Source organism: Colletotrichum fioriniae (assembly GCF_027942845.1).
Source record: "Colletotrichum fioriniae strain IMI 355084 chromosome Unknown scaffold_2, whole genome shotgun sequence".
NCBI classification, from domain to species: domain Eukaryota; kingdom Fungi; phylum Ascomycota; class Sordariomycetes; order Glomerellales; family Glomerellaceae; genus Colletotrichum; species Colletotrichum fioriniae.
The window spans coordinates 3,197,954-3,211,093 of record NW_027076838.1 but is presented as its reverse complement, the minus strand read 5'-3'; the positions used below and the strand labels follow the sequence as shown (position 1 = coordinate 3,211,093).

The window sequence follows — 13,140 nt, the reverse complement described above, 5'->3', positions numbered from 1 at the left end:
GAAAAGCCATCAAGACGGGAAGAGGTGGCGGAGGTTGGTCCACGACCGGAGCCAGCCCCAGACTCAGATCAGACCAGAGTTCGCAAAAAGCGATTGTTACCCCGATGGCTTCGCGGCATATTTTGCATGGTTCGGTAGCCTATGCGAGCCAGTCAAGATGACTGAGATGGCGGGCAGACTCACTCTGTCTTGCAAATGGTGATCGATTCCAGAAAGCGGCAACGAAGAGGCTGAATAAGACTTAGCACGTAGTCATAAGGCATCAAATCTAAATCTAGACAACAGTCCTTTAACCCAGTGGTGTTGACTCCCCTCTGAACGGCCGTTGCACCGAATCCCTCTTTGAATCATCAATCTTCCAGACGCCTTTGGTATGCTTGTCCTGTAATTCCCAGTTAACGCCCTTTGCCAACCGATGGAAAACCTCGTGCTCCTCCCCAGGAATACTCTTGAAGAATAACGGCTCCCATGTCTCGCCCTTCTTCTTTTCTTCCGCCCTCATCCGCCGCTGTGCCTCCTCGACCTGGCTCTTTGCGCTGACCGTCTCGCGAAAATCATTCTTGCTCAGCCCTTGAATGACGCCGTTCCACGCGCGCCTGGATTCCCACGGATCTTGGGTCGCAATCGGCTCCATCTCCATCGGGGCTGGCAGGTTCTCTAGCGCGTCGACCTCGTATTTTTCGAGGATTTCCCCTGTCCTTCCATCTTTGACTGTCCAGCCTTCGCTCCAACATCCTTGGAGCTCGTAGATTGTGTTCTTCTTGTCGTTCTTGTGGTACATCCTCGCCTCGAATGAGTTCTTCTTGCCTCTAAGGAACCCGCTACCCGAGAACTTGATCTCTGAAATGTAACCGGTGTTGGAAATGATGTAATATGTTCCCAAAACCTCTGGATAAAGACACGCGTTGAGGAATCCCCGAACCTTCACCTCTGGCAGCGGAATCAGGTAATCCTCGTTGTATCGGTCAATGTGAACAACGGCGTGCCCAATCTGTCGAATATTGACAGTACTCGAAAACGTCATCTCCACCCGCGCATACCCATCCGCGCGGATCCCATGCTCCTTGCTACCCATGTGCATCGCCGTGATGGGTGGGTGGTGGCTAACTTGCTCTGCCACGAGCTCCGTCCTCGCCTTCCGATCTGAATCCGTCCACGAAGCGAGGAACAGCTCACCCAGGAACGCGTTGAGAGGCTTCTTGATGCTGACGTTTGGCGCGCCGGCGACGTAGAACTGGCTGCGCATGGCGATTAGGATCATGCGAAGAACTTTTAAGCTGCGCTTTTCCGGATCTGATTCCAGTGCCGGGGCGACGAAGACGCCGGGCCGCTGGCACCAGCAGTGGCCGACCTCGACCACTGACGATGGTGCCAAGAAGGAGGGCGGTGCGGTAACATTTGAGAGGTCTCCTTGGACGGAGGAAAGAAACTAGAGCAGTTTGTCGTTAGCGGGCTTGGTTCTTCTTGGTAGTGCTTGAATCATGTGGTGGAACCCTTGCTGATGGGCAACCAGTGGTTCTGGAACGCAGTGCTGTTTACCTTGACGAGATCGCTGATCCGTGATGAGAATGATTTTGTATCCATTTTACTGTGAGATTGTATGGCGTCCGTCTCAGATTATTCTCCCGTACTGGTTTCTCGTTCAACTGATCGCTTGTTGTTATTGTCGTTGTACTTAATGAGATATTGAATGGCAGGAGGCGTATGTAAATGGCCAAATGTCTCGACTCTGTCAGGAGCAGTTGTTTCAGCGCCGTTTCAGTCGACACTGGGCACGTCCAGAAAGCTTCAGCAAATCGGTGGAGTTGAGTGACAAAAACAATAAAAGGCTGGGTAGATCAACATAGAGTAACAAGGAACAGAACACACTCGAGACCACATCTGTCGAGGGAGGGGTTGGGAACGCTGCTTCTTTTGAGATAAGAGGCCCTCAGTCCCCATCTTCAAACTAGCATGTGAAAGGGTCGTACAGTCGTAGTGTCCAATTACAACATTGGCACATACCAAGAGCTCTCTAGAGAAACCAACCCCGGTCTCACCCGCTGCCCCGTTACCCGCGCGATGACCGCCATGCAGACTCGTCTCTGACTGTCTGCAGTCGAGACCAATCCCCCGTCCGTCTGAAAAACGCGGCCGCGTTTCCCCCCTGCTCAGCCCTCACTCGGCGCTGCGCCTCCCGGGGGGCTCGTGCTGTCGTGCCGCCGGCGCAACAACGTCCCGCCAGGGCCATCCACGTCTTCGGATCGGACGAAATGGCCGCCAGCTGGCGGATCGTCTGTCTCGCCGAGTCTCTTTTTGAGTTTCTTGTTCAGACGACTCAGGTTCGCTGTCTCTCCGGAACACATACGGCACGCCGCGCACCCAGAACCACGGGCACGCCGCACACTGACCCTGGCAACCCTCGAAATGAGCGCACACGAGATGAGGAGAACCTTAGTTTAGTGAAGCTTGAGGAGCTGGAGAGAGCTAAAACCCGTCGGACCGCAACTACAACACAGCTAGACACCGGCGCTAGGGCATAGGGCAGATACCAGCGCTGCATGTTTCCTGACGAGTTCCCCTCATGCGTCCAATCACTGAAACACACTTGTCCCGACCGTCTCTACTTGTTTGGCCCCAAAGTGTTGAGCTTGCGGCCTGCCTCAAACCATGAATTGCGCTAACTACCTCAAAGTGCATGTAGGCAGTCTACTGAGCAAGTTACCCGTTCCCTTGCCATTTTCTTCACAGCTCCTCGGAGATCTGTTGGGCCTCTCTAGCAACGTCAATCACGTAGTAGTCCTTGACCAACGCAGTCCCGTCCTCCACCGTCTTCCACACATCCTCGGGGCACGTCTCGGGCTTGAGGACATAGCAAATCGGATCCGGCTCCCGGGGCGGGATGTTCTTGATGTGCCACGTGTCCTTGACGCCGATCGTCGACAGCTCGTCCGTGACGGGTATGAGTCCCGTCGCGATGTCCCGGTTGAACGTCGCCCGCATGAAGATCTCGTACGCAGTCACGGGCTGATAAGACGGCACCTCATGACCGGCTTGGTAGACGCGGGAGAAGCTGTAATTGCCAAACTGGCGCGTCATGCCCGTCACACCATCGGGGGTGATGAGCGGGGCGTACCCGGCGTTGGCAAAGTCTATCGATCGGTTGTAGGGGATCGCCAGACTGGCCTTCTCGCCGCCAACCCAGTTGCAGGCGTAGTCGCGATCTCCATCTGCACACAACAGCGTTAGGAAAAGGCCCAACTTTCAAAAGATTGGGATGATCAAGACTCACACATCATGTGAACTTTGACTCCGCTATCGAGGAGGTACCCGATTGACTCTCCAAATCCACCCAGGATCATATCTATAAAAGCCGATCAGTATAACGTTCATCTAAAAGCAGGTAGCCCCCGCGAATGGGAATGTAACCATCTTACCGAAAGTATGTTGGAAACTGATGCCCACTGCCCCAGACGATTCCGAGTAGTTCACAGGCACGCCAAGAGACGACAAAACCTCGCCTTCGGTGAGATACCCGTACAAGTGCGGGGCCGGGAAAGGGTCATATTTGCTGTGTCCGATATCATACCAGCCCCTTCCGTCGGCTTTGCCCTGGTAGATTTCGACGGCGTTGAAGCCGCACTCGGCAAGGAAGTCGCCGCAAATCTCAGTGTAGTTCTTCTTGATACCATTGGCGACTAGCGGTCCATGATCTTTGAGAGCTTCCTGGCAGTTGAGGATTCGGTCTTTGCATCCGTCCGGGCGGGTCCAGTTGTGCATCAACGCATTGTAAACAGACTCGTTGAAAATTTGCATTCCGTAGGTCTGAACAGACAGTCAGCGCTGTTCCTCATCATCCTCATCATAATGCACCCGGCTCTAGATCGTATCAATGGATAGCAATCACTCACGTTGTTATACGGGAACGTGATCCAAGCCTCGCCTTGGATCGATAGGTCAATGAGGCCGTTGACGATTCCAAGCGTGTCAAGGTGGATATACTGGGCATTCTCTTCGGGCGAAGAGCCATTCTGAATCAACTCGTTTTGCGTCTGGAAATGGCGGAAGATTCCAGGCGCATAGTGTCCTCCGTACGACTCGGCCCACAAGCTAACCCGGTCGTCAATGGGCTTGTAGCCAGGGAACTCAAAGAACCAAGTCTGCGCAAAGTGCCATAGAGCGTGCGCAGCATGCGCCGTGGTGTTCGATGTCTGCGATAGCTTCTGACTGGATGCCGTGCCGTACCGGTAGGTGTAGTTTCCCTCGGGGACACCATCGCTGAAGTCAGCGGGGAACATGCCCCATGGCCCATTCTCAAAGTTCTCGTCGGCGTGGATGGTGATGTTGGTTGGGATGTCGTAGGAGAAACCGACCTGGGTTGGTTGGTCGATGTAGAGGAGGTTCACTTCGTTGTTCCAACTCCATGGATTCAGACGGGTCGTCTTGGAGTCCTCGTTAACGAAGCAGGGGCCGTTTTCTTCAAGGAGGCCCATGATTGAGGAGCCTCCAGGTCCGCCGTTAAGCCAGATTGCCAAGGGTGCATTTTCCGGAGCTTTGCGCGCTTCAAAGAACCAGAAGAATCTGTGAGGATCAGTGCCAGTTCCAATTGACGGTAGATAGCCTTGAAAGAGGGTCCCTACGTATTGATTGGATAGTCTTGAGCTTCCCCATCGACATCATTCAAAGTCCCCGAGGGTAGCTGCACGTAGCCGGCGTACGACTTGACTCCGGGCGTGGTCTCACAGATACCGGGCTGAAGGATAAGGACCTAAATTAGTCAAGGATATCAAAGACCATCGAAGATAAAAGTGCGCTCACCTCTTTGTAAGAAATGGTCACATTTTCGTGGAATTTGGACTTCAGCACCTTGATCCCCTCGGGGGTGGGCGGGAACTGCGCGGTCGCGAGGCCGACGAGCCCGACAAGCGCTAATGAGGCAGAAGACAACATCTTCACAAACACAACTCACGGGATCAAACCGCCATAGACTCTCTTTAGATGCAATGGATGACTACGACAGTGTATTTATTGGAACAGAGTCTTACTGATCAGCCTCTCCGGCATGACGTGACGCGTTGCACACGTCCTGAAGGATCGCGAGAACGACGACAGAGTGGGGGCAAAAACTCAGATAAAGCTCTATCCTGAGCTTCTGATTCGACCAGAACTTAGACCTTCCTATCTCGGCCGGCGTTTAGACCTGATCGGCTTCGCGGCACCGGGCGGCACGGAGCAATTATCGTTGAGCATCACGGAAATCTAGCTTCAAATGGCTAATGCTGACATTTTCAACCTTGCAGAGTTATGTCAACTTGAAGACTGACAATGTCAGCCATCTGTCTGGATCGGGTCGCCTCTCATTTTCTATGAGACACCACAACAAGAGTTTTTCTTGTGAACCAAATTTATTGAATAAACACCAGAAAGCTGAGTCATGCCAATCAATTCAAACTTTTTGAGAGGGGCGCGAAACATATCCCGAAAGCAGAAAGGAATCAGAATATTCCATGACTTTTGATTTCTGATATTAGTATTTGGGACGCTCAAGGTGGGCTACGGAAAATCTGGAGTCTTTCGCCGGCTGTCTAGAACCTGGGAATTGGCAAGGTTTGACAAGATCGCCCCGAGGCTCGGGGAGATAGGGGAGACTTTGCCAGTGACTCCTCACGATGAGGTTGACCTTGACAGCAATTATCTCCGCGAAGGCTGAGAATCAACAATCTTGGTCCATCAACATCAATGACTTGATCTTACTTTGTTTGCTGGATTCAGGTTGACTTCCCGCCAATCCATCTCGTCCCCCAGGCGCTCAACGTCTGATTCTTCCCACCACATGCGCTCGCGCTCTTCTGAACTAGAAACTCCTTCACTTTTTGCGCTAGAATCTCATGGACATGGTATGTAATGTGACCCGAATTATACCAGAAGTACTCGTAAATCGGCTGACACCCGTACGCGGCGTAGTTCGTATCAATGTCCCACGCCTTGTAGCTAGGGCAGAAAGAGCTTGTGTTGGTGAACCCATACGACGCCGCGATATCGAAGACCTGTGTAAGCCAGCTGTACGTGTCAAAGACCAACGCAGTCGAGCCGGGATTCTTTTCTGAGAACGCCTTTACGGTCTGGTTGACTACGCTGTTGAATGTCTTCATCATGTCGGTGCTTGGAAGACGGGCTGGGTTGAGTTGCGATGCGGGCTGCGGCACGGTCAGCATGAATCCTAAAAAGGTTGTTGAAATGGTAACTGAGCAGGTTTTGACGTACGTTCTTATCGAGCGGAGGCAAGTTCAGGAACAAAAAGTTGCGATGCCCGGCTTTGTACACCGTCTCTAAGGCTGCAAACTGCTCGGCGACAACTGCAGTGTACAGTTCTTCCCAGCTGTTCAGCCCATTGACAGGGAGTTGGAAATTGGCCATGTCGTTGATATCATTGATTCCAATGTAGGAGGCCACGAGCGACTTTGCGGGATCGGCATTGATGATCGACTTGCCGTAGGTGTCCCATTGTTCAATCTGTTTCTCATATGAGATAGTATGGTTCCAGTGCAGAGGGACACTGGACTACTGTTAGCTTCCTCTCGTGCCTCTTGCATCGAATTAGCTGGTGATTCTCTCACAAGGTAGTCGAAATATCAGCTCCGGCATACGCAAATCCCCACAATTGCTTCTCGCAGTCCCGAGGGTGGCCCTCTTTGCAGCCAGTGAGCTCTTGAACCCAATTAGGTCCGCCGGCGGAAGACGTGTTCTGTCCCGGAACAATACGGTCGCCGAGGAGCTGCTCAGGCGTGAAGGAGATGTTCAGCTGGGATCCGATGAAGCTGTAGGCCCAGCGACCTTCGGTTCCTTGAACGAATGTGTAAGAGTCACCAAATGTGAGTCTGAGCGCCCCCCTCCGTCAGTGATTGCAAGTAGACATGTGCGTGAACTTTCGAAACTCACACGTATTCCGTATTCTTCCAGCTGAAAGGAGTTTCAACAGCAATTGGAGAAGCAATCGCAAATGCTGCTGCCCAGCCGAGCAGGTAGAACCTAGAAACAATCATCGCGACAATTCACAAACGTCGAGTCGCTGCCAGGAACCAGAAAGCCGGGATCTTCTCACAACACGCACAACAATATCAGATGGATCACTCCAGTGTATACTTATAAGGCACCATCTTGATCCCTGAAAGCCAACCACCCCCTCCATCTTCCCCGCTCAAAGTTCAGGGCCAGATGCAAGCTTTGAGAAGTAGACGCTACTGAGATGAAATGCCACCTGTGAAAACCGGCGGGATGGCGCAAACACCACCTAAAATTGCGGCTCGCAGGGAACAGCTGCTCATGGTTCCAGGGCATTGGGGGAGTGATTGGGCGGACTTTTTCGTCTCCACCAGTGAGCTTGGGGAAAGCCTAGCATCCCATCGGTTGTTCGCTGAATCGCTCCCCGAATTCACCGGATCTGAGGATAGAGTTTCTGGGGTAATCAATCCTGGCTTTTGGGGAAATGGGTCAAAATTATTTGACTGCATTATGTATTTTTGTGATTACTATTAGGGTCTAGAAGGTAAAATGTGTAAGGGTCTGAAGCTTTTTGCTGATTGCAATGGTGAATAATAGGCGTTTCCTGATCGTTCGGAACAATGGGAATTCTTGTTCTCGGTGATAGCTCGTCTACCAGAACATCCAGCCGGCTGCAGCGACTAGAACTGTGGAGCCCCGCAGCATCAAGCGCTCAGCAGAACCGCTGCTCGGTGTAGCAGTTGGTGTGTTGACGCCCGCGCTCAGCGTGGGTGCTATCACAGGGGTTGATGCCATCGTGGTAGCAAGTAGGACAGATGAGCTGCCGGATGCCGATGGCATTGGAGACTGCGTTCCCGTTCCACCGGTAACAGTGATTGTGACGGTAGGGGCAGCGGATGTGGATGTTGTCAACTTGATGCCGCATACTGCCTCTGTGTCAAATGTGAAGGGCATGTTCCTCGCTTCACATTCCAGAGTTTGTCGCTGAATAGAATCTGGACAGTATTCCCGTCAGTGCTAATCTAGGTTCACACCAATCGGGAATATTTACCGGGCAATACGGAAGCGGCGCATTTCTGGGCCATGCAGCAGAAATATCTCTCACGATACTTTTGCTGAGTGCACATGCATGCGGCGTCATTTGTGCAGGAGCCTCCAGGGAAGCTACCGAAGAAGCAACCGTTCTGCGTCGCAGGAATATCAGTACCTGATAAAACGTTAGAGGAACTTCATACTTACATCGCATTCGGCGTTTCGGTTTTGCTCCTCCTGATCAAATGGCGTTCCCACAGCAAGGTTGGCACCAAGGCCGGCCAATACCAGGGCAGTAAACAAGCGTGACATGGTGACAAGTGGTGAATGAAACGAGTGACAGTAGCGAGTGAATCTGGAACGAGATGAAGTCCGTGATCCCAAGACTAAGAAACAGAGGACCCGATAACGGGAAGATACTGCCTATTCATACTCTCAAGACAAGCATTGACGAAAGACAAAAGTCCAAAATTCTCGGACAAGCTTATTGCTGTGCCGTTGGAAACGTTGCTTCGGCAGATTTCAGCTCACGTTGCCTAGCCCGATCTGGGTGCTCGGTTCGTGTTTTCGCTCAGTGGACTATTTTTGAATCTCACTGCAGACTAGCGCTACTGTCCTTCATTCGACTCCGGCGAATCGAATGATGTGTGCCTATTACTTAGCGGCTTTGTTGAATGCTACCCCGGATATTGCGTTTTTATTGCGATGTGTGATTTTGGCCTCATCTGAAGCTCGTGAATCTTTCTTGCACTTCCAACTGAGATCTTCGAATGGGGGTTAACCTGTGGTTAATGATCTATGGTCCGAGAAAAGACTCGAAGAAAGTCATTTTAGACAAAGATTGAAAAAAAGAAACTGAAATATCCCAAACGAGGCTTATTGGCCGTAGATAAGCTAGTTTTAATCCGCATACGCCTATTATACTGATCATGTTTGAGGGACATGTTATTTCGCGCTGTCTTGCACAACAAACTTGAACCAATGAAGGCATTTCCCCTGCCCATTTTCATTAAATTCCATCCTCAAACGATTAAACCACCCTTATATATAGTTTATATAACGATTAAACATAAACTCAGCGTTTTCCACTTGCTTTCCCCAGTAAAGGGTCGATGTCCTACATACATACACCTTTGCACTACTGGGACGGCAAGTCTGCAGAAAACAGAGTCCAAGTCTCATAAGAAAAGTCACAACGTCGAGATACAGAGACTTCGGCCATGCAAGCAGCCCATTTTCAATGGACTGCAGCAAAGGTTTGGTCTCTTCTGGATCAGAACCACCAGGAAAGGGAGAATTTCCACTTCGTGCTGTTTGACGAGTCGTCGACTGCCCTCTCTCTAGTGCGAGACTCCAATGATACATATCTTTATGCAATAGTTCATCATTGCCTCTTTGAAACTTTGTCGGATGTTTTCATGCGTAACTTCTTGCCGAAAATGAAAAGAATAGGAATACCGGTCGACACAACCAAAAGCATAATAGACAAATAGACTGTGAACTTCATCGGACCTGTTGAAAAAAATAATTGGTTAACAAGATGTACAAATTAAGAAGGTCACTCTAAGACTCGCCTAATTCTTGAAGCCAAGTTGTTACTTGTGTGTTAAGAGGAAAGGATATGAAAACGCGTAGAGTCGAGACGTTTACCAGCACGGGACCAGCCCACTGAGGGTAACTCTCAATGACATAGTTTTGCACAATTGGCGCCGTGATCAAGGTCGATGTCATAAGAAAGAAGGTTCCCAGCAGCAAGACGGCGTAGTGAAGGTGATTTTGGTCGGCATAGCCAAAGACTAGAGCACCTGTAATGGCAAAGAATATGGGCAGAATGAGATTAGGGAGTTGATGCTCTGCCTCGCGACCACCCTTCTTCTTCGAGATCCAGAGGGATACTGAATCGGCGACTGGGCCGCCGACGACGAACACGACGATAGTTGACAAGATCTGGGGAATTTGGGAAAGACCGGTGAGTTCGAAAGGAATGCTATTGTTGAAGAGAATTGCATCAGTATCTTGGTACCAGGACGAACTAATACCGTGGTGAATTCTTACCCAGCAGCGAGAAGAGCGAATGAGGTCGCCTGTCCTGTCGCACCCATGACCATCCCAAATGCAACCTGCAACACAGTGCACCACAAGACAGCGGGGAACATGGTGGTCTTGAGAGTAGCAATGATCTGGAGGCCGGCATCCTTCCAATGAGTTCCGCTCTGGAAGAACCCAAGGTCATCCCACCGCGTGCGCGCGCCGTATGTGGCGTAGTCTAGTTGAGTACGGTCCTCGCCCGCCGCTATGGGCCACAGCTGGTGCCCAGCAAGCTCTGCTTTAGATCTCTGTCTAAGGGTTTCGGGAACAAACAGGATGAGCATAATCCAGGTCAGAACGCCGACGGCGGATGTGATCCAGTAGATCCATCGCCAATCCCAGTTGACAGCAATGTACGGACCAAGGATACCGAAGAGCATAATCATTGGGCCCTACATGAAGATATGTCAGTAAATCGATATGGCCAATTCCTTACATCAGATCATGAGACTTGAAGGGTTGATGGTATGGTATCTCAGATGGTATAGACTTACCTGACTAGCAATGATGGACGCCACAGCTTTGTTTCTCTTGTGAAGAAACATCATGTCCTGGACAATCAAAGGGAGCAAGGCTTCAACAGCACCGGATCCAAGACCATGAAAAACTCTGGCAGCAATATGGCTGGTAAGCGACTTGCTATATCCGGCCCAGAAACCTCCGCCCCAGGAGAAAGCCGAAGTGAGGATGAGCACAGGACGTCTACCAATAGCAGCCGTGAGAGGGACCAGGAGATATGTGGCAACGCCGTTACTGAGCATGGGAATGGTCGCCAGAAGAGAGACAGACGTCAGGGAGACTGGAGTTACGCCGGGTGGCACAATGGCAAGAGGGTTCGGGTTGCCTTTGAGGTCGGCATGCTTGAGAGTTGAGGCCGGATCGACTCCAGAGTACTCGAGAATGAACACGGGCAGAAGACCAGCGACAGCGATTTCGGCAGCAAGAGAGACGGAGCCGACTGTGCGTCGTTAGAAGGGGGCTTTCCGCCCAAGTTGGCCAGAAGAAGCTTACAGAAGCATAAGGAGGCGACAGCAAGCCACTTGCGCCACTCAGGCAGATTGAGAGGATCCTTGGGATCCGGAGTAGGAGTCTTGATGTTCATGGTCAGTCTCCCAATGCATTTTTGGATCCATCTGCGGTGCTTCACTCACTGGTACGAGCCGGATGTTGCCATCCTTGTCATAGATCTCAGTACTCCCGAGCACTTCCTCCTCATGAACAGCAGCCTCCTGCTTCTCAGCTGTGATCGTGTCGATGGAGTCGATCCTCGCGAGTCCGCGTCCGCCCTCCTGCAAAGTCTGCATCGGATAGCGCGGTGATGCCGGGGTCAGCGCCTGGGAATGCCGGAAGTCCACGACGCTGAATGGAATAAACATCTGCGAGCTGCGCTTGGCGTATTTGTCGATCCTCGATTCTCGTCTACCGCCGCTGGCATTGTTGAAGTCGATTGGGACGAGGAGCCCATCGCTTTTGTCGTCGTTCATGGTTTTTTGAGTTTAAATTAGGGGGGAAGTATAAAGGTTAACGTCAATAAGAAAGGGGGTTGAAACAGTCGCCTTGAGAATATGGAAAGAAAAAAAAAACTCAATGGCAAAGACACGGACGGTGTTTTTCGCGTCCGGAAGTCTCCAGCCAGCGAAAGGGGAATTAAATGAGCGAAAGAATCAAACAAGAAAGCATCGAAAAAGGTTGAAAGGAAGAATCCGGGCCGGCCGTTTGGAAACTAAGTTGTCTCGATATCAGTATTTGGTCTCTTCATTGAGGTTTGGGCCGCGCATTTGTCTTCGAATGAGGAAGGTAGTAGATGGAAACCTTTGGGATGAAATTGCAGAGGCAAGACGGGACAATTTCTACACGCGACAAACTAGTGCAGATCATCGGTAAGGCGCCCCCACGTACCTTGTGCTGTGTAGTATTCTCGATCTCATTTAGACATCTGGAAATTCCTTCCGATCATCTCAACATTATCACAAAATAATCTCTCCTTATATGAAGTAATTGTTAGAAACGTCTTACGAAGAGACCCGGAATTTCCAGAAACCTCAAACCAGCCTCCTGGTAAAACGAGAGTCTCACCAGGATCCGTTCCAAGACATTTGATGGGATGACAGCAAATGTTGTTTATAGAAGGCGGTACCAGGAAAGTGATCATGCCAAAGCATCCAATAATGGCTCTCTCCGTGACCTCTTTTCGGTATTTTCTGCGTTCACGGGTTATCCGGTGGCATCAAACGTCGAGACGAAGCTCTAGACCCAGTGACCTCCCCCACACATCCCCAAGATCATGTGCAGTGAAGTACCCTGCGACTCTCGCGCGGCTTGTGGATACATGTAGATGGGATGGGCCGTGAAACAGCAGCCTTCATTTCAGTCGTCCCATGTTTCTATAGACGGTGTGGCTATTGCACCGGAAAAGAGGGACAATGGCATGAGGAGATGGCAGAACCTGCGGGCCCTATGCTTGTTCTGACGAAAAAAGATGAGGCTCAAATGTGTGTTGTGTGAGGTGCCACATTTATGCATTTGGACGTGCGCCTGTCGTCAGTTGGTTTTACTGTTGCTTTGACTATCAGATCATCGCCTCGTTGAACGGACGTGATGAACGCGCAATCTGACGAGGAAAGAAACAGAGACGATGAGTGTACCAATTTAGCAAAACTTGTTACATGGTTCGTCATGTCGGTTGCGAGTCCCTAGCAATTGAGAGTCTCGAATAGATCAAGAAGAGTTCTAGAAAGTCTCAAGATCAGGGCATGCTTTAACTAGGAATAGACCAAATGTCTGGGTGTTGCTGTGGTTGGCAAAGAAGATCATTCGATTGGTTGCTCCGCAAACTCTGATCAAAAAGCCCCGAAACCTTTCGAGTCTTCGGGGCATGAGAGGCTGGGATAGGGCTGTTAACAGCATGGGCCGGCGAAAACCAAAAGCTAGACTCTGGAGCCCGTGCCTGGACGCGCCGAACCGGCGTCCGTTGGCAATTGAATTTTTTATTTCCCAGTCTTGCTCAGGAAAATGAGGTTTGACTTTGAGTTCTGATTT

General features: G+C 50.9%; 3 protein-coding genes across 3 annotated transcripts; all 3 read right to left on the bottom strand.

Moving 5' to 3' along the window:
* Nucleotides 1–289: 289 nt before the first annotated feature.
* Nucleotides 290–1,584, bottom strand: N0V96_002679 (uncharacterized protein; the record flags this gene model as incomplete). The annotated part of the gene is made up of 2 exons (XM_053187277.1): nt 290–1,429; nt 1,540–1,584. The coding sequence occupies 2 exons, from the start codon at nt 1,582–1,584 to the stop codon at nt 290–292; spliced, it is 1,185 nt and encodes a 394-aa protein (XP_053054781.1).
* A 1,140-nt stretch (nt 1,585–2,724) lies between these two features.
* Nucleotides 2,725–4,929, bottom strand: N0V96_002678 (uncharacterized protein; the record flags this gene model as incomplete). Its single annotated transcript, XM_065756591.1, has 5 exons — nt 2,725–3,209; nt 3,272–3,343; nt 3,417–3,804; nt 3,891–4,560; nt 4,925–4,929. 5 exons carry the CDS (start codon nt 4,927–4,929, stop codon nt 2,725–2,727), a joined length of 1,620 nt encoding a protein of 539 aa, XP_065614960.1.
* Nucleotides 4,930–9,576: 4,647 nt separating this feature from the next.
* On the bottom strand, nt 9,577–11,585 carry N0V96_002677 (uncharacterized protein; the record flags this gene model as incomplete). The annotated part of the gene is made up of 5 exons (XM_053187281.2): nt 9,577–10,000; nt 10,069–10,493; nt 10,596–11,059; nt 11,113–11,191; nt 11,253–11,585. 5 exons carry the CDS (start codon nt 11,583–11,585, stop codon nt 9,577–9,579), a joined length of 1,725 nt encoding a protein of 574 aa, XP_053054785.1.
* Between the last annotated feature and the right edge of the window lie 1,555 nt (nt 11,586–13,140).